The 20,195-nt window shown below is 45.1% G+C and overlaps 1 protein-coding gene across 7 annotated transcripts in view; it reads left to right on the top strand.

Annotated features, from left to right (window-relative positions):
• The window catches only part of GKAP1 (G kinase anchoring protein 1), a 45,335-nt gene that overhangs the window by 10,957 nt on the left and 14,183 nt on the right, over positions 1-20,195 (top strand). For 5 of the 7 annotated variants that reach the window (XR_003093738.1, XM_025202520.1, XM_025202514.1 and 2 more), the window contains exons 2-6: positions 2,125-2,384; positions 7,773-7,916; positions 8,205-8,279; positions 16,749-16,826; positions 19,315-19,447. Coding sequence is in view for 6 of the 7 variants with exons in the window: in XM_025202520.1 (XP_025058305.1) it covers positions 2,172-2,384; positions 7,773-7,916; positions 8,205-8,279; positions 16,749-16,826; positions 19,315-19,447 (643 nt within the window). In the remaining variant the exon portion in view is untranslated. The remainder of the gene's footprint in view (positions 1-2,124; positions 2,385-7,772; positions 7,917-8,204; positions 8,280-16,748; positions 16,827-19,314; positions 19,448-20,195) is intronic. The other 2 variants (XM_014519308.2, XM_014519309.2) reach the window with 2 other exon arrangements.

The raw sequence follows: 20,195 nt of genomic DNA, 5'->3' as shown, positions 1-20,195 counted from the left end.
GCCAGGGCCAGTACCAGTATCTTCCTGGTGAGGGTGCTGGGCTGGGACTGTGCTTCAGGGTGGGCGGTGGTAGCTTTGGGGGGTGGCTGTGGGCTGGGTTACAGCCAGCCCCAAATTCTCTGTAGCCATCCCTCCCAGCGCTGCAGCTACCTGCCCTGCCTGAGCACAGCTCCGGTCCAACCCTGCCTGCTGGGAAGAGCCTGGCACAGCCCCTGGCCCTGAGCCTGCAGCAGGCAGCCCCCCTTGTCCTGCACACAAATCTGGGGGGTGGAGGGTCACATGCCCCCCATACCTCCCCCTGGGGTGTGCACATGCCCCACCCCAGCTGGGCAGGGCCTGCCCCAGCCTCAGCCCCAACTCCCTCCTTCGCCACAGGGCCCTCAATTTGCATCCCTATGCCCCTTCCCCCTGCAGACCTCCCGGCCTGATGATGCTGCTTTCCAAGCTTCTGGGCTGCATATCAGCTATCAGAGTGGTATTGGCTGATACGGCTGGTTAATAAATGGTTATCAGTAATGGCCAAAAAAGTATTTAGCAGTGCACCCCTAATTGTATTGTCTGGCTAACCTTAGATTTTCTATGGACTTCTCTTTCCACATATATCCAGTATCAAGCACAACTAAAGAACCTGGGAAATCATCCTTAGAAGTGTTTCATCCATAGATTAAAATGTTACTGAAGAATATGGATTATTTAATGAGAACATATTTTCACAACATTGCTTAAGTGCTGTGGTCTGCCATGATTTCAATTAAATTTAGTTTTGCATGATAAAACCTGGTCCATGTATCATTCAATTTCTGCATAAACCACACCTCTGTATGTCATTTTGGTTCCATAAGGCATCATTTCAGAATGGCTGTACATCCCATGTAACTGGCCATGTGTCTCTTATGTTTTTAACATTAGACTTTCAGATCAGTCCTTTTCTGTCACATGCACTGACTCCACTATGTTTGTTTACCTAAAACAACCTTTTTGTACTCAAGGAACCCCTCCATAACTTTTGTGACTTAAGTGGCACCCAATTTAAAAAACTAATTTTATATACACAGTGCTTACCTCCTTACAGAGGAGCCAGGCAGTGGAGGAGGGATCAGCCAGGCTGGGATAAGCCTGTGCTTATCTCTTCACACACCTCTCATCTCCTCCCATCTAGAGGCACCCTTCAAACAATCTGATGACATCCCAGAATGCCAGGAAACCCTGGCTGAGAACAACTCTTGTAAATAGATCAAAAGTATATTGAACTACCTAAGCTTTTAATTACCTTTCACAATTAAGTTTCAAACCCTCTCCAAAAGATCATTCTTTTCATGTGGGGATTGCAGTCTAGTAAATGTTCAAATGCCAGAAATGGAACTCCTTTTACAAGCCTAAAAATGGCTGTAATAGTATGCCAAAGATGAACTTGTGTTAACTACATTTGTCGGCCTTCCACTCTTAAAGTTCAGTACAGATATGCCAAACTTTATGCCCTATGGTTAGCCTTAATATTAAATGCAGAATTTGGGGTTGGAATTCAATAATCTTTTATTAAATTAAAACTAATTTTCTGTGTGGGAGAGCACTGCTTGCTAAACTTCTAATAAATGGACAGAGACCATTTGAAAAAGAAATACACTCTAGTCGCTGGTAACTGAAGTTTTGAGATGTACCTGTCTTCATGCATATATGTTAACCAGCTACTTGTCCTTTCTCCTCAGAATCCTCTCTCTCTGCTGGGCTATGTAGTTTTCATTATAAAAAAAAAAAAAAAAAAAAAGAAAGCTGTTGGAATGGTGTAGTCTCCCTGTCCCTCTATACAGTAACCTTCAGCACATTAGGAGCTGTAAGAGGCAGGCAGGTGCCATAACAGAAAATGTTTCTAAAAAAAATTGAACACAATACTGTTTTTTTATATATATTATGACTAAATAGTGATAGTACAACAATTTAAATAAAAGAAAGTGGATACAGAACCAAAATAAGTCAATTTATCTTGAGTCCTTTGGACCAGAACTACATAAAGTCTATATAACTAATAGGTCTGATCCATTCATGTTTTCAGTATATACTGTTGCAAAACATTCTTGTGTAGTCGGCTAGTATGATTCACTTCCTATTTCTTTGCTACTTTCCCAGAAAGCATAACATTTGAATAATAGCCATCCCCAGAGTCTGACATTGCAATGGCCTCAGCTGTACTCAGTTCAGTTCCCACCACTGCCTCCCGTTTTGCTCTGTTACAAGTGGATAGTGATTCTGATTCGGAGTCTGGAAAGGGAAGAGGTGGTCGAGGTGCTGGGAAGTCTCAAGCTTCAGGGGCAAAACCGGCTACAAACGAGAAGAAGAAAGAGAAGAGGAGAAAAAAGAAGGAACAGCAACAGAGTGAAGCTAATGAGGTAGAGAGGCTACTATTTTTTCCGTAATGTACAAGATTGTCCTGTTATCTGAATATTATGGATGTTTTTGTTGCACTTATATTTTTGTAAAATAAATTCAGTGTATAGTTATTAGAAGATAGTATTTGAGGTTTTTCTCAAAACTTGTCAGTGTTCTCAATTCCAAAAGCATTTTCCCTTTTTGTCTAGAAAACCTCAATTATGTGGAAAAATCAGTTAATAATCTTAGGCTCATATTAAAATGAAAATTAGGTTTTTCACTTTTTTCATTTGTGATTACACCTTTTCAGCTGGAGATGTAGGAGAGAGAGAGATGCATATTTTAGGAAGCTGGAACTCGTATCTCCATAGTAGATTTAACAGAAATTTTCTTTACATCAAGAAAGGGTAGAGGCCCTGAAAGATATTGATATAATACTGGGTTATGGAAAAGACAGTGGGGCATGTGACAGGTTTTTGGGGGGTTTTTTGTATGGAGGTGTACCTGTTAAAACTCCTTTATAGGACTTGTATATTGATAGTCTTTAGGTTTAAGAAATGCCCATTATAGTAAGAGTCAACTTACATGTGAGGGGAGAAAGGGAATCTTTCTCCAGGCACACACATTTTCCTCTTCAGTTCAAAAAGTTACATATCTTGCTATGTGAGTCAAAGAATGTAAGGCATTTTTAAATGAAGGGTGCAACATGAACCATTTGGTTTAGATTTAAGGGTATAAAAAAAACCCTAACTCAGTCCCTTAATTTCTCTTCCCATGGTCTTCATTTAACATAGAGCCCATACCCTAGATTCATTGGTATAGTTTTAGTTAAGCCTTTTCACAGTAAATTTTTTTAAGTAGTTATCAAATAAGTTTTTCAAGTTTGGAAGATTTTTTTTTTTGCAATGTTATAGTTTTCTTTTATCCCTCTGTCCTGGTAACTGAAGAAAGAAGCCAGTTTTCATGAAGGACTATTTTTGTCCTGACATATTGGTTGTGAACCAATGCAGCAGTTGTCTAAGTTGTCTGAGAGAAGGATAGATGTTTAGCTAGTTTACAGGTCTTGAGAACAGCATGTCAAGGCTTTCTGAAAGTCTTTACAGTACCTTTTAGGAAGGTATTGTAGAACCAGGTTGTTAGGGCGCAGGTCACAACTATCCTACCCGATGCTAAAGAAAGATCTGGCCTGGCCAGTTCAAAAAGGTTAAATTCTTCAACCATAGGTATTGGTATACAGTTTCCTCAAGTAAAGCAGCAAGCCCTCTATGCAATCCTTGTTCTTTATTTTACCAGGAAAAAAACCAGAGGTGAGCAATGATCCTTGACTACAGACCATTTCTTTGCCTGACAAATAGGGGCCAAAACCCTTCCTTAACATATGGTGGCTAGAACTAAAAGTGCAAGACTTGGAAGCCTAAAATTGCTGCTTCAGTTATGGCAGTTCCTTATCAGTCCCTTCATGTATTTTCTTGAGGCATCTCTTCATCAAGAAGTTTCAGGGAGAGAGAGTTAGACCATACATACCATATTTTCTCTCACAGAACACATGCTTCCCCTAAAAAACCGCTGTTGGAAATTGGTGTGCGCATTATATGCAAGGAACACAGTAAGAGCAGGTTGTGCCACTTACTAACTGCAACAGAAAGTAAAATCTGCAGAGATCCGTACGGAACAGAATAATGAGTAGGCTCTGCTCCTTAGCTGCTGCTACTCAGTTTCTGCAAGGGAGCAGGGGTGGTGGGGGTGGACAACACGTGTCTGTATGTGCTACTAATTGGCATTAATTAATTCCTGGGAGCATGTCTACACATGCTCCCTGTTGGAAGGAGCCCAGTACAGGCTGTTTCGGCCCTGCTCTGCCCCCCTGCAACAGCTCCCCTGGGTGCTAGCCCGGGGGATGGCAAGGGGCACACGGCTCATCCCAAGGCGCACAGCACTAGGAGAACTGCCAGCTGCAGCAACAATTATCTCCTGGCCCCTTGCACATCAGGAGGGGACCAGATGTGTGCTGGGCTTGGAGACGGCTGTCTCTGCAGCAGGCAAAACTCTCCTGGCCACACAGTTGCCAGTGAGTCCCCTGCTGGGCGGGACTCCCCTGCCCAGTGGAACCTGTCCTGGGTGTGAGGCAGCTTCCAGCAAGCCTGGGAGGGGAGGGCATGATGGCAGCTACCCTGCTTGATGTGGAGCTGGCTGCTCTGCGAGGTAGGCAGGGACTGGGAAGCCAGCCCCCTCCCACCTGCCCCCCCCAGTGCAGCCATCTTTGTGCCATGCAGAGGTGCCCTGGGGGGCAGACAGGGGCTGGGTTTCCAGCTTCCCATTGCCCCCAGGAGCAGCCATCCAGCATTAGGATCCGGGAGGGATGGAGCAGAGAGGTCTCCAGTCCCAGTGCTAATTGGCTCCTGGTTTCCTGGGAGAGCTGGAAACTGAGCAGCAACAGGACCAGGGACAGAGAGTTTGCTTTCTCCGGCTGCCTAGGCTGACTAGGAGCAATGTCTACAGGAGTGCTATTGTGCAGTAACAGGTACTAGCTGTATTTACAAGTACAAGCTAACTGTGCAGTAGCCTAATTTACTGCCCGGTAAATGCCCCGCACATGTAGATAGTGATACCTGTACTGCACAGTAGATTAGTCTGCTGTGCAGTAAAGCATCTCACGTAGGTGCACCCTGAATGATCTTTTTTCCTTCATTCTGCCTTTCAAAAACAAGGTGTATATTCCAGAGCATATTTTTGTGTGAGAAGATATGATATTTACAGTCAAATTGAAAAGGCAGGACAACTTATCTAATTTTTACATTTTGACAGTTATTTGTAACAGTACTAGATAAAATTTCAGATGCGTGACTTTTAAAATGGTGTGGTTCCTTTAATGTTGCACAAACAGCTTTACAAGTATTTCCTTACCGATGTTCCTCCCCATGCTGCTCACTTGAACAAGATAGCATTCACTTTTATATTAGTTAAAACAGGGGTGGGCAAAATACGACCCATGAACCAGATCTGTCATGCAAGGCACTTTTATTCAGTCCGTGGACACCCACCAATTAATTGTATACTGCCCAACCCTTCCTCCCACAAGGGGGAGAGCAAGGGGCCCACAAATACACCCCTCTTAACATACCGTATTGTGCCTTGCTCCCACCCTTGTGGGCAGAAGGGCCCAGCCCAGCCAGCAAGCAGCTTCTGGGCACGGCTGCTGCTACTGCTGCTGCAATGGCCGGGGGACCTGCTAAGCTTCCTTGACGTCCTGCTTGAGCCAGGCACCAGGTAAGGAAGTGGTGGGGGAGGGGGAGCTGCAGCTGTGCGGGTCCAGTGAGTATGGGGCTGGGGCTGGTGGCAGTGTGGAGCTTGCGCCCAGCGGGGAGGTGGGAGGGCAGAGCTCAGGTGGGCAGGATGTGGATGTGAGGGATCAGGGCAGGGTGTGAGGACTCCCTACATCCTCCCACCCATGGAGCACAGCTCCCACCGGCAGCAGTAGGAACACCAGCAGGTGGTGGGCGCTTGTGCCCAGCACAGGCTCTAGCACCTAGTGGCATGTGGTTCTAGCCAGCACAGCACGCGGGAGTGAGAAATGCAGCCTGGCTGGCCCGCCTCTATTGCGAGGGCTCCTCATGGCTCATGTGCAGCTTCTGGTACTCGAGTATCCCTGGGGAAGCCCCACATGCTGAAGCCAGCTGCCTTCCCCGCCCCCTGCTGTGCAGATCCTGGGATTTCACCAGAAGTGAAGTGGAGCCGCAGCCCCTGCTTCCATGCAGAGTCCTGGGACCTGTATAGAAGGGGGCTAGGCAGCAAACTCCAGCACATGGGGCTTCCCCCAGTGCTGCGCAAGTGCCAGGAGCTGCACATGCGTTGCGCTGAGCCCCCGTGATAAAGGTGGGCCAGGCAGGCTGCATTCCTTCCCCTGCATGTAGCGCTGGCTAGAGCTGCATGCCACCAGGTGGCAGCACTTGCACTGGGCACAAGCATCCACTGCCTGCAGGTACTCCTAATGCTGCTGGCAGAGGCTGTGTCATCAGAGGGTATGGGGGAGTCCCCACACCTCACCACAGTTCCTCACACTCCACAAGCCACACACCCACACCCTGTCCCCACAACCCCACCACACACACACACACCCACCCAACATACCCTATTGCCTCCACACCCCACCCCCCACACCCTAGCCTACACACATACACACCCCAACCACACCCCTGACACAAATATACAAGTGTAAAACTTTATTTTTGAGTTACTATGCAGTCACCTCTATATACACTACACAAATCATGACATTTTTTTGTAATATTAAAAAATATTATAGTAGGTATTTGACTTTTACTGTATGATTTGGTTTATTTCTGGTTCCAGGATGACAACCCTTCCATCCCAAAAGGAGTATTTCCGGGGCGGGGGTAGGGGGAAGGACTTCTGTTGGTAAAGGTCAGGGATTAGCGTTGGGGCTTCTGGTCCCAAGATGGCAACCAGGGGGTGGGGCAACTGTCAAGGGGCCCTCGACAGCTCACCAAAACGCCTTAAGCAGCCCTCCAGCTGAAATAATTGCCTGCCCCGAGTTAAAATAATACAAGGATTGTAAACTACACGTTTGGGTCCCAACTTGGTGATGGTGGTTAATGCTTTGAAGCTGGACCTACATTTCTTTGGGTCGGGGGAATGGGTAAGAGGTCAAGTTGTCAGCTTTTTCTGTGGATGCCTGATGTGTCTAGCAGTGCATTAATGACCCTGTAATGCTCTGGAGAGTGCTCTGAAAGCATAACTCTTTCATTCTTCAGATATGTTCTTAGGTTCGTCCCCCTCCCCTCATGTCAGTATAAAATCATATATCATCCATGCCTCAAAAAATGCTCTTTTACTATCCTTCAATGAAATAGCAATTTAAAATTTGGTGCATGACTTCTCTGAGCCACTGTATTTCCCTGACTCTTTATGGACACAAGCCCCCCAGCTCCTCACTACCTGAGCATCACTTCGTGCTACTGCGCACTTCTGGATCCATGCCGCTACACGCTTTTGGCACTGCTGACCAGCTAGAGTAGTGGCACAGAGCCAGTGCCATGTGGCTGTATGAAGCCACACACTTTCATGCCGTTGCCCAGCAACATGGAGTTCTGGCCAGTCAGCAGTGCTGGGGTGTGTGGCAGCGCAGAGCCAAGGGTATTCAATTCCTGTAGCCCACCAGAGTACCGGTGCACCAGATGCAGCAGTTCTGCAGACTAGATCCAGCCTGCAGGCCATATGTTTGACATCTCTGGTTTAATAAACTTAACCCAAGGCTTGGGGTAAATTATAGGCACATATAAATGTCTTTGATAGCTCAGTGAGAGTTGTTTCTGTATATTCATTAACATTCCAGTAAATAGCAAAAGTGTTGCGATTGTTAATTGTGCTTCTTGCTTTCTGCTTTGCAGCTCAGAAATCTTGCTTTTAAAAAGATTCCTCAGAAATCCTCCCATGGAGGCTGTCTATCTCAGCATGAGCAAACGTTGTACAGTCAAATGCAGAAAGATTCTCAGGAAGAAAATTGGCAAGAGTGGAGACAAAAAGATGAACAGGTATTGCTTGCTACTGTGAATTATTTTACTTTACTCTTTTGTGGAGTAATACAAACTTCACTTATACATATCTGATAAATGGCTGTGGCTGGAAGAATGCAGTTGCTCATCTCTTATTATTTTTGCATAAATAAATCCCCAATGCTGCTCAAACTTCATAATTTAGTCTGATATGTTAAAATGTTTCCCAGTAGAGAAAAATCCCAAGAAGCATCTTTACCACCATTCTGAATATGAAAAGTACAGATTTAATTCCATTTCTTCCTTTTAATGCTTTGATATGCCAAGATTGATCTCTGCTATTTTCAGAAGAGCAAGTTACTAAACGGTCACAGTGCCACCAGGACTGCCTCATCTTTCAGTGTAAGATATTGGTTTATCATATACATGTTTAAAGCGTCTCCTCCGACACCCCTTTGGCTAATATATTTATCAAGAATAATTTCTCTCTAGATCCCAGGTTCACTGACACTAAAAATAGAAGTAAGCTATTGTAATGTTTTGCCACAGCTCCTCTTGGTAGAGCTAGCCAAGGCAGAAGATAGCTAAAATAATTGGACCTTTCTTGCCTTGACATAAGACTGTTAAACAAATTATGTAATTTATCTTTTTAAGGGAAGTAATAATTCACTTCCCAGTGATATAAGTAGGAGGAATATTCACAATTAAAATGAACTTTTCTTTGTTAATTGATTTCAGTAGTTCAGTGTTTTAGTTAAATATGGTCAATAAAAACACATGTGCTTCTCTCATTCCTTTGTACTGGAGCTTTGGCAGAGAGCGGGGAATTGCAGGGGAGCCAGGAAGGGAGGAAGGAGTGGCACCAAGACCTGGAGTGAGGCGTCAGGGGGATTAGCAGCTCCCCCTTCACTCAGGGGCTGGGGAGGAGTGCCAAGTGGGACAGGGAAAAAGCTGTTGCCCCTTGCCCCCAGGTATGGAATCCATACCCCTCAGCCCCGCTGGGGGGTGTGTGTGTGCATGTGTGTGCCTGGAGGGCAGCTGGGAGTGGGGCATACACCCCCCGGTTCTTGTCCCAGGGGCAGGGCCTGTATCTGGGTCAGAGCCTGAGGGGACCTGCCTCCTGCCTGCTCCCATGCACATATGCACGCACACACAGACACATGCTTCCCTGCCCCTTCCTTCCTCCCACTGCTGCATGCATAAGCAACATATCTCCTTCTCCTCCTCCTCCCTCCCCAGCAGCAGTGGGGTGGGCATGGGTTGACAGCACAGCAGGGCTGGTGTGGGGATGGGAGCAGGGGGCTCTTTGAGGGCTGGTAGGCAATGGCAGCAGGCTGCAGGGAGCAAGCAGCTGCCAGGGCAGCATGGTGCAGGGGCAGAGCTGCTGGTGCCTGAGTGCTGCTGCTGCTGCTGCTTCCCCCTGCACTGCTCCCAGCCTAGGGCTTTTATGGGCCCCTGTCCAGCCAGCACTGTTGCAGCACCTATCCTCAGGGCTGCTGCAGGTCTCCTGCTGCCTATGCTCTGTCTTCAGTGCTGCTACGTGCAAACACATGCCACAGGATTGGGAGGGTGGAGGGGAGGGGAAGGTGCCCAGAGCCCAGGACAGAGCAGCACCTACAGCAGAAGCTGTGGGGGCTGGAGGGTGGGCTGAGTCTCTTCCCGACCTGGGTCACTCACCGCACTACACGCCTTAGCCCCCACTGCACTCTATCACTGGCTGCAGTCCTGTGAGCCAGAGCTGCTGTTGCTGCAGCTGGTGCCTTCTGCAGGGTGGAGGGAGAACAGTGGGGAGTGCCAGCTGTGGCCCCTTTTTTACTGTCTGCCCTGAGGTGCATGTGCAACCGCTGCCACCACGGAGCTGAGCCAGGGCTCCAGACCCCAGTGTGCCAGTTGCAGCCTCCTGGCTGCCTGCCCATCCAGCCTGGGCTCTGGGCAGTTGCTGCCTGCCATGGAGCCTGAGCTGCTTGCAGCAGGGCTTTCAGCCTCCCCTTCATGTGCTCTGAGCAGTCCGCACTCCATGGCTGGTGGCAGCTGCCCACAGTCCAGGCCAGCTGTAGCATGCTGAGCAAAATGGCCTCACGTGCTACGCTCTCGCACGCATGCCGAGGGTTGCTGACCCCTGATTTAAATGATTCCACCCTTTTGTTGTAGGATAGTGGCAAGCACGTTGTATTCATGTAGAATTGGTAACATCACAGTTTGCTATGGATTATGCCTTGTGAGGTGCCCTAGTATCTGAGGGTCACTATTGACTGGTAACTCATCTTGGTTGTTGTATACCTCTGCTGTGTCCTTGGTGCTTCTAGAAAGTATTGCTTTTGAGCATGCTTCACCCATTCACTCAGGCTAAATCAAGAAATGAGGGGGTATGTCAGAACTCTTTAGCACCTTGTGTACCAGACCCAGAAATGAGTTGAATGGGGTGTGCTGGAGTCATGGTGCAGAAAAGTCTGGGAAGATTTGCACAACATTCAGGGAATAGGTTTGAGTTTGAAACTTTTATTTGAGAATACTATATGACTTTGTTAACAGGTACCTGAACTCTTTTGCCATGTAGATGGATGTATTCAACTTCAGACTCATCGAAGAAGGTTGTTCTGTAGCTTTTCCTTGAGCAGGAAGAATTCAGAACGCTGTGCTGGCAGATGGTCAACCACTAAGTGAAAACAGCATTTGGAGCCTAGATTAGTGAGGGTTGTTTAATGCTTTTGAGGTTAGCAATGTGATTCTTGCATTGTCAGGTTCTCATCCCTTCTGTGCTTTTTGATGAGATGCATTTTGATTGTCTAGCAGTGTATTAGTGACCCTGCAGTATTTTAGAGACTTTAATGAAACTTAAGCTGTAGAACAATGTTTTTTTCTGGTTAGGCTCATTTTTTCCTCTTTCCAATAGGTAGGAAGAATTCAACATTTGTATCTTAAATGTCTGCTCTATTAAATATTAATTATAAAAGAGGATAAACACAGCACTCTGTAAGTAGTTATTGGACATCCTTATGGTTAGATCATCCTTAACTTAGCTGTCATACACTTGATTCTTGGTTTATTTTAACCCATAGAATATGTAGGGCACATAACTTGTGTAGAAGTTATCTTGTGTTTTCCTTTCACTTTTAAAAAGTCACTTTGTAACTGATATTGCTCTGACGTATACTATTCCTAACAATGTAGTCATGTGAAGACAATTTTTACTAATTGATAATATAGAATAGCTCAACTAAATTGGAGGTCATTGCAGTTTTTGAGATCCGAAGTGTGGACTGTTTGTAGTAGAGCTTTGAGCGTGCTGTAAGTCTAAACAATCTTCTAGACAGGGGTGGGGTGGGGTTGGCACTGTTTTCTGGTAGGTGGGGCTGGGGTCCAGAATAACCCATCTCGGACTCAGGATGTGTAGACACTAGGACCTGGTCACCTCAGCTGATTCTCTCTGCCAGTGGGCTGCAGTACAGTGTAGATACAGCTCCTTCACTGAAGCCCCAGGCACCCAACCCTGGCTTAGTATAGGGAGAGCTCCCCTTCTACAGGTCCTGAGTGTCTGGCTTGGGCATAGCACAAACAGAGCCTCTGCAGGCTGGGTCCAAAGTCTTTGCAGGCTGTAGGTTGCTAGCCCTGTTCTAGGTTCGTAGCAGATCAGTGTTATGAAGGGACACAGTTATAATGATGTGTTTTGGTTAAAATTAACTGGTGAAATTGTTAATAGTCTTAAAATTGTTCTCATTAGCTACAGAGGTATTACGCATAAAATAAAGCAGTTAACTTCTCTGCTACCCCAAGCAGGTTGGCACAGCTTGTTTTTTAAAGCTTTTGGGCTTGAAGTGAAATTCTAATTACACCTAAAAGCAATAGTCAGTGGGGCTTAGACTCCAGAGTGACTAAAACACATTGGAAACTTTCCTGAGAAACCTTGGTTCCCCTTTAAATGAAAACTTAATTCAGGAACTGGTGGGTCTCCAGGAAAGTGTTGGCACTGTGTCACTATCTTAATTTGATTCCTGAAGATACATTTGAGTATTGCTGTAATTTGGGTGGGTATTCTTAACAAGTGTTGGCATACTTTGTATTCTCTGTATGATATATTTTATCAAACAACTTTCTATCTTTAAAATTATTGATTGCTTTTGGTTTTTTTTTTCTTTCCCCCTTACTCAGTTTTAGTGGTTGCCAGTAATGCCTGCCAGTGCTTTAATGCAGGGCTATTCAACTTCTAAGCTTCCAGGAGCCACATGCCACAGGAGCTGCATGAGCTGTGTGAGCTGCACCAGGTGCACCAAGTAGACACTTTCCCCACACCCACTGCTACACTGGGCATGATTTCCCCTCTCCTTCCCAACACTACACACCTACGTGGGAGCTCCCACAGAATGGGTACAATCCTTGTCAGTCTCTCCCCCCCTCCCCCCACCCAGTTGTGGCCACATTTTCACCATTGGCTCCCACCCACCAATCTTTGATCTATGTTATGATGATCACTTTGGGAGTGATCATAGTAATGTACTTGCACAAGTTCTGTTATTGATTGATTATTCTTATGGCATATTTCCAATATACAACTCTTAATAGATTTACCAGACTTTAAGGCTTAGATCCCATAAAGAACTTAGGCTCTTAAAAGATAGATGCTGCAATTCCTGAGTCTTAGACATTTGGCTCCCAGATTGAAATTCAGAATCTTGTGCTAGATGCCTTGTTCCCCTTACAAAAACTTGGGGAGAGTACAGGTATGTTTGCAGTGCTCAATATAGCACTCTGTAAAGATACTTTGGGTTAGTTGTGAAACTTCTGTCTAGTGTGCTGAAATTTATTTGGCACCAGGCAGTGCCACGCAGAGAGAAACCCTGCACTAGTTCTGGAACCAGAAGCAAAAAGTCACACTAATATAGTGTTGCGCTCCAGACTAACCAGTCCTGCTGAGAAGGCTTTACTGTCTTTAGGTCCAGAGCTATCATGTGCATGCCTTGTACCCTGTATACATACCCTTAGGTGCCCCAGAATGGGACCCAAAACAGCCAGCATGTGAGCAGGGTCAGAATCCAAGACTCCTGCCTTCTACAAGAGTGTCTTAACCCCCAAGCTCTCATGTTGTTGGCCCAACGATGTTTTGAATATTTGTTGAATGCTGGCATGGAAGGATGGAGAGTACCCTCCCCTACAAGCCTAGCCTCCTAGCTAGTGGCTAGGGAACTCTCTCAGAACTGGGAATTGTACTTTTGAACTCTTTCTGGTTCAGAGAGGCATTGAATTCAACTCTCTTGCTTCCTGAGCCACTAGACCACTCCTAGCCATTAGATCACAGTATAAAAAATGGACAAAGAACAGCGAAGACTCCCTATGCCTGAAGAAGGGTGCTTGTGCCCGAAAGCTTGCAAATAACGTTTTTCCAACTACTCAGTTGGTCTAATAAAAGATATCACATTTACCCAGAGGAGTTTGCCTGCCACTATAAAAAATGAACATTCTTCTGCAACTGCCGTCAATGTTCCCCCTAAGGTTTAGCGATCCGTGAGCAATCTTAGCTGGGAGTGCATGGGTATCTGTGTGCCCGCCCCTCCCGACTCCCGCAGCAATTTGTGGCCGGGTTGGGGCTGGTGGTGAGCAGCCGGACGCGAAGCTGGTGGGTGTGGATTGGCGCCCCCTTGCTATTGCACGGGGCTTTCCGCCCCCCCCATGGCCCCCAACCACCCCCCCAAGTCAGTATGCCACTGCATGCACAGCACTGAAGTTATTGCACAGCATGATTTTTTATTTACGTGGCCACGCATGAGCACAGCTTAGGGAGAGCACTGACTGCTATGGCTGCAAACAGTGGAAGATGATCCTGTTGGCAAGTATTAAGATGTTCAGAGCAAGCATATGAGATTTGTTTACTTAGAGTAGTTAAGCCTTCCTGACTGCATTTAGGCAGGCACCAGATCTCAAGCTGTACAGACTGGGCTAATTCAATGCATGCAGAGAAGAGAACTCAAGGCACTTAGGAAGACAAGAGTTCAGGTGCTTCAGGAATTACTCAGCAGTTGAGTGGGGGCTTTTGGGTTGCTATTTCAGGCTTAGGCACTTTGGTTCTGCCTAGTTCCTGATTTTGGCACCTGGGTGCTTTACATATCCTGGTTTTAAGGCTCTTAAAAATGTTGGTGACACAAACTGCAAAAGACTTGTCACCACTTTAGGGGCCACTAGAATAATTGTTATGGTTAATTCTGAATTTTCGTAATCAAGTTTCAGTAACGCTGTAGCCCCAATAAATATTTGAGTTCCATTTTGCTAAATTTTATACAAATACTGTGGCAACAGTCCTTGTCCTGAGAAATTTACAGTATTTAAGTTCATATGTATAATATTAATAAGTCTTTGTAAGTGTTGCCTATTGTAATTTTCATGTTTTCCTTCCTCCTCTTTTCTCATTGCTTTTGCATACAATTTTCCAGGGCAGTAGGGGTGACACGCTTTTTGCAAACGTCATAGAATTAATAGAAAGTTAGGATTGAAAGGGACCTCAGGAAGGTCATCTAGTCCAACCCTCTGCTCAAAGCAGGACCATCCCTAACTAGATCATTCCAGCCAGGGCTTTGTTGAGCTGGGCCTTAAAAACCTCCAGGTATGGGGATTGCACCACCTCTGTAGCTAACTTGTTTCAGTGCTTCACCATTCCCCTCACAAGAGAGTTTTACTAATATCCTATCTAAATTTCCCTTACTGCAACTTGAGACCACTGCTTCTTGTTCCGTCATCTGCTACTGCTGAGAACAGTCCATCTCCATCCTCTTTCAAACCCTCCTTCAGGTATTTGAATGCTGCTGTTAAATCCCCCCTCAGTCTTTTCTTCTCCAGACTAAATAAACCCCGTTCCCTCAGCCTCTCTTCACAACTCACGTGCCCCATCCCCCTAAACATTTTTGTTGCCTTCCACTAGACTCTCTCCAGCTTGTCCACATCCTTTCTGTAGTGGGAGGCACTAGCACTGGACACAGTGCAAAATAGGGGGGAATAATCACTTCCCTTGATCTGCTGGCAAAGCTCCTACTCATACAGCCCAGTATGCTGTTGGCCATCTTGGCAACAGGGGCACACTGTTGACTCATATCCACATGGATGATTGTTGCCACCTTAAGTCGGAGGTGGGGGGATGTTCCCCACCCCCAGCAACCAGTCAGCGACCAGGGGGGTGGGAGGGGTTCCCCTGCGGCCAATTTTGCCAACTGGGAAGCAGCTGCAGTGCTGCCAGAAGTGGCCATGGCACTTCATCCAGCGTTCACAGGGAGGGCACCAGTGCTCCCATGTGCCCTTCCCCTGCCCGCCCATCGCCTGAGCAGAGAGCTTGGCCTGTCGGAATGCACCAGTGCTCTCAGGGGGTGCATGTGTGCCCCCATGCACCCTCTGCGTTGCCACTATATATCCATCTTATTGTCTACTGTAACCCCCAGGTCCTTTTTCTGCAGAACTGCTGCTTAGCCAATTAGTCCCAAGCCTGTAGCGGTGCATGGGATTATTCTGTCCTAAATGCAGGACTGTGCTTTTCTTTGTTGGACCTCATGAGATTTCTTTTGGCCCAATCCTCCAATTTGTCTACGTCTCTCTGAATCCTAATCCTACCCTACAGCGTATCTTCTACTCCCCCCAGGTTGGTGTCATCTGTGAACTTGCTAAGGGTGCACTCCATCCCATCTTCCAGATCGTTAATGGCATCTTTCTTTCTGTCGCTTCAATTTAGTATGCACTTCAAACTGCTAGTCATAGAATAAATTAAATGTTTCAGATATTAGCACACTCACACCTGTATGGAATTTCCCCTGTGTCCATGCCTCCTGGATCTATACAGTTACGTTAAAGGACTTTACTTAGTCATCAACTTGGTTTTATTCAAGTTAAGGATATTATTCAGTCTTCCTTCATTTAAAACTCGTTTGGGGGGTTTTGCCTGATGAAGGGTCTGCTACCAAAATGTCAAGGCTTGTAGAACATCTTATAAACCATGTGTGTTAGGCAATACACAACTCTTAAAAACATGTTAGTTCTTAAGGTCACAGTTTCCAGAGGCAGGAAAGTTATCCCTAAATTGTAAATAACTTGAACAGCCTGAATGAATGACTGAAAAGACCTAAATTGCAATTTGAAGAACAGAGGAAAAATGGCAGATTAGAGAAGAGATAAGAATGAACCAACAAAGGTAGCAACAGTCTAGGGGCATGATTTTGATGATGACTGGGACTTCTGTTTTCCAGCTCATTTGGCCAGTGACAGCAGTGATAATGTAAAGTAGTGCTACATCATGCGATGTTTTAATTAAAATAATCACGTGTGTGTGCATCTTGTATATTACTGCTCTGTGTAGGTCCTGACTAGCAAGGACTTCCATTTGTTCTACAGAAACCCTGGTTCTGGAGGAATCTTTACCTTCCAGCTCACTTGTGCTATATTTCTTGTTATCGGTTTGTCCTTAAAGCAACAGCACAGGTTAGATCACCTTTCCTATCCTACAGCTTCTCTCCCCTGAGCACAGAAGAGTTGAGGAGATTTTTTTTCCCCTCTTTCTCACCTCAAAGACGTGTCATATTTTATGCTTACAGCTGCCTCTAAGCATTTGCATGCTGAACTTCAAGACAAATATAATTAAACATATGTGAATTTGTTTTTAATTGTATTGACTAAACAATGCATGTTTTTTACACACACATGTGACACTGTCATCACTGATATATTTGATCGCTTATTACCCAAAGCCTTGTATTTAGTTAATCATGCACTGCATCATAACAGTGTTCTGACAGCAGCTGTAAGGCGCACAGGCGAAAAGTAGATATGGATGGCCATTTTGGCTCTTTAAAAAACAACAACAACAAAAAAACTGTTACCATGTCCTGTCTTTATTTTGTTCAGCTGACATCAGAAATGTTTGAAGCAGATCTTGAAAAGGCATTACTGTTAAGCAAACTGGAATATGAAGAGCACAAAAAGGTATTTGCTAACTTCACCCCAGTTTTAAAACTGTACAAGTTCTTGCCTTCTATTCAGTTCCAAATAAAAAACCCTAATGGTTTAGTTTCTGCAAAATTTCTTATAAATTATCTCTGTACTTTCTTAATTCTGAAGGGTATAGGAGTTGAGAAACACTGGAGATTTCAAGTAATCATAAGTTGCTGTGTTACAGTTTGACCACTTTAAAGATGACTGCAAAAGGGGAAAACATTGTTTGTACATCTTTTGAATCTTCTGGGTTTTTTAATTGTCTAAATATAAATGGGAATGGAGGGACATGGTTTGTGAGGTTTTTGAGAAAGATGGAGTTTTTCTGTAAAGGGCTCCTTAGAAGCAGTAAACATTTAAAAGCCTTAATTTGTAAGTGGTAAGCCTACTGTACCTTCAGCATTCTTTGCCCAGCTTTTAAAGGTATTTTCAATTGGAGATGTAAAACGTTTTGAACAAGATAATTTTAATCTTCCCTTTCTAACTGGTAATCGGGCAGTAACTGCTGTAATAAAATCTGAATTTCTGTTTGAACCTCTATCACCAACTTCATAACATCACAAAAAAAAACAAAAAAAAGTGTGTGCACATTTATTATGAGTTTAGTGTTAAGCTGCCTTGTACTTCTGTTGGACAAACTGCAGAACTTTGTAAAGATTTTTGCTTTGAGGGAATCTCGACACTTAAGCTTAAGCTTTTAAAACTAAGCTTTTAACATCTATGACTTCCCTGCACTAAAATCCAGATTTTAAAAAGGAAAATAAGGCTTTTCTTCAAGTGCAGAAAAATGGCATTTGCAAGATTTTGGAGAAGCCATAGGAAAATCCTGAATATCTTATTAAAATTATCTAATCACTGTTAGCATTTTTAGGTTTATTAAATAATATAGAACATCATAGTCTACTTTTTCTGTTTCCCTGTTCCCCATCATAGCCTGTTCTGCTTCTTGATTTTGGTATAAGAATACTAATTTTAGAGGAGGGGTAAGGTAGAGGGAAAAACATCCCATTCAAATCCCAAGGCTGCTTTTTGTTTGTTTGTTTCATTACTTACATTATAACTCTAAAAAAAAAATCTGAGTTTTGAAAAATCTCTAAAACTAGTTGTCAAATTTTGATTAAATTATTATATCAGTTAGTAGAACATGATTACAAAATGTTGATCTGTTGATAGATGAATGACTAGCCATGTACTGCAAATAAAAGTCAAGAAAGAGCAGGCACCTGGGTTTTTCTATTTGTTTCTTTGATAGCTTTGTATTATAATGCCTTTTAACTGTATTATCCCAGATGACTGTTATCTGGGATTGTTAATTTACAGTTCATTGGTACTGTAAGGGCATAGAGAGAAGTAACAAATGTATCAGTGTCAAGTGGTAGCTGTTCTGATGCAACTGTTACATGATTCTGCAGTGACAGAAATGTAGCAAGATCACTTTTTAACTGTGCTACAATCAAAAGTTAAAATTAGTGATTGGACTACCTCATATTGCTACAGGATCATGGAGATAGATTCAGATGGTAACAATTCATGTGCATTCAAGGGAACAGCTCTCCCTCCTCCTTTTTTTGAAGCAGTTTAAACAGTTACTTTGTCCACATCTTTAATGAAAAGCTATATTCTGGTTTGAAGAAAAGAGTTGATTCTTTAGGCCAGGGGTTGGTAACTGTTTGTTGCTTTAGGTTAGAGCATGCAACCTAGCTCTTTGCACTGGGCTGCAAAATTATGTCCCCTGCAGTGAGGGTAAGCATAGGCACAAGAGAAACATGGAGTGCTGCAGAGGAGGGTGCTGCAGAGGAAATGGGCAGCCTGGTGCAGTTGCGTACCACCAGACCCTCTAAGCTGCCCCAGGATGGGTCATACCTTCCTAAGCAACATCCAACCTCTTTGCAGACTGAATCCAGCCCAAGGGCCATATGTTGCTGACCCCTACTTTAGACCAACACAAGAGTTCTTCCATCAGAGACATTGAATAATTGCTGGAGGTCCAAACTCACTTTTTAAAAATAGAAGCCTTTAGAGGAATTAAATATCCCATTGTGTTGTTCATTATAGTAATAGTCCTCAATCAGTAGTGTGTGGGTTTGATATGTGTGGACCACACAGATGTGGGCGGGGAGTCAACCATTCCCTCCTTCCATCTGTTTTTTGCAGTGCTAGCCTACTCTGTGTGTCCTGTTCTGGCACAGATAACAGAGCCATCTTAGTGCTACACTATAAATTAGCTCTATTGAGAATTGGAGCTCATTATCTTAGGCACAGCAGCATGTGAATGTGGCTATGCTACTTTCATTTCAGAGCTAATGTGTAGGACTAGGTCACGCTCCTGCAGGAAGCCTAGCAAAATAGCCCACAAGGAGGATGGGACATGTAGTTGTAGATGATTGTAGGACGGGTAGGTTGGGGGATCAGGAAGGCTAAGAACTGTTGCATTAAAATAAAGTAGTATAATCAGTGGGATTTTCTTCAAATTATTCAGGAATATGAAAATGCTGAAAATCCTTCACCGCCTTCAAAGTCTGTGAATAAGAAAGAGAAAAGAAAGAACCAACAAGGAAAAGACAAACCTCTCACAGTATCGCTGAAAGACTTTCAGTCCGATTCTAATATAGGTACGCATTTTTATGTTCGGTACAGTTTTTTACAAAATAACTTAATACCTGGAATTCAAATTATGTATAACGTTTTTTACGGCAAAGCACCTTATGTGATGAACAGGGATCCAGGTTTTCCGGTGGCTGCAGAAAAGTGTAGATTTTCACATTTAAAGGAGAAAAATGTGGGAAACTGTGTATTTCCCTTTGCAGGCTGGGTGCCTGCTGGCCAGGGCCATCCCTGGAGGGGCATGAATCGGGGGAACCAGCCCGGGCCCCACACTTTGGGGGGCCCCGCAGAGCTGGGCAGAGCAGTGGTGGTGCGGAGCCAGGTGGAGCAGTAGCCAATGGCAGTGGCAGCTTTGGGTCCAGGATCGGAGCAGGGCGGGGCCCTGCATGGGCTGATTTGTCCCGGGCCCTGCACACTGCTCAGATTGCCTCTGCTGCCGGCTTTGGGGGAAGATGCCTGGGCACCAGGGCTGCGGCAGGGCATGGGGCCTGAGGCAGTGCTCAGTGCCACTGGGAAGCCCCAGCTCCACACTATTGCCAGTGGGGCCTGCCCAGAGGTGCCTGCCCCTCCAGTGAGGGAAGGGGCAGTGGGGATCTGTATGTCCTGGCCAGCAGTGCTGGGGCTGTTGGCCATGCTTGCAGGGGCTGGGTGACTGGGAGATGCTGCCTGTGGTGAAGGGAAGCAGGGACAGAACCAGGGCTATGACCATGGCCAGGCCACCTGGTGCAACATGGGAGCCCCAGCCCAAGGCAGGGG

This window comes from Alligator sinensis, unplaced genomic scaffold (genome assembly GCF_000455745.1).
Source record: "Alligator sinensis unplaced genomic scaffold, ASM45574v1 scaffold226_1, whole genome shotgun sequence".
Taxonomy (NCBI): Eukaryota; Metazoa; Chordata; order Crocodylia; family Alligatoridae; genus Alligator; species Alligator sinensis.
This window is presented reverse-complemented; position numbering and strand designations above follow the sequence as displayed.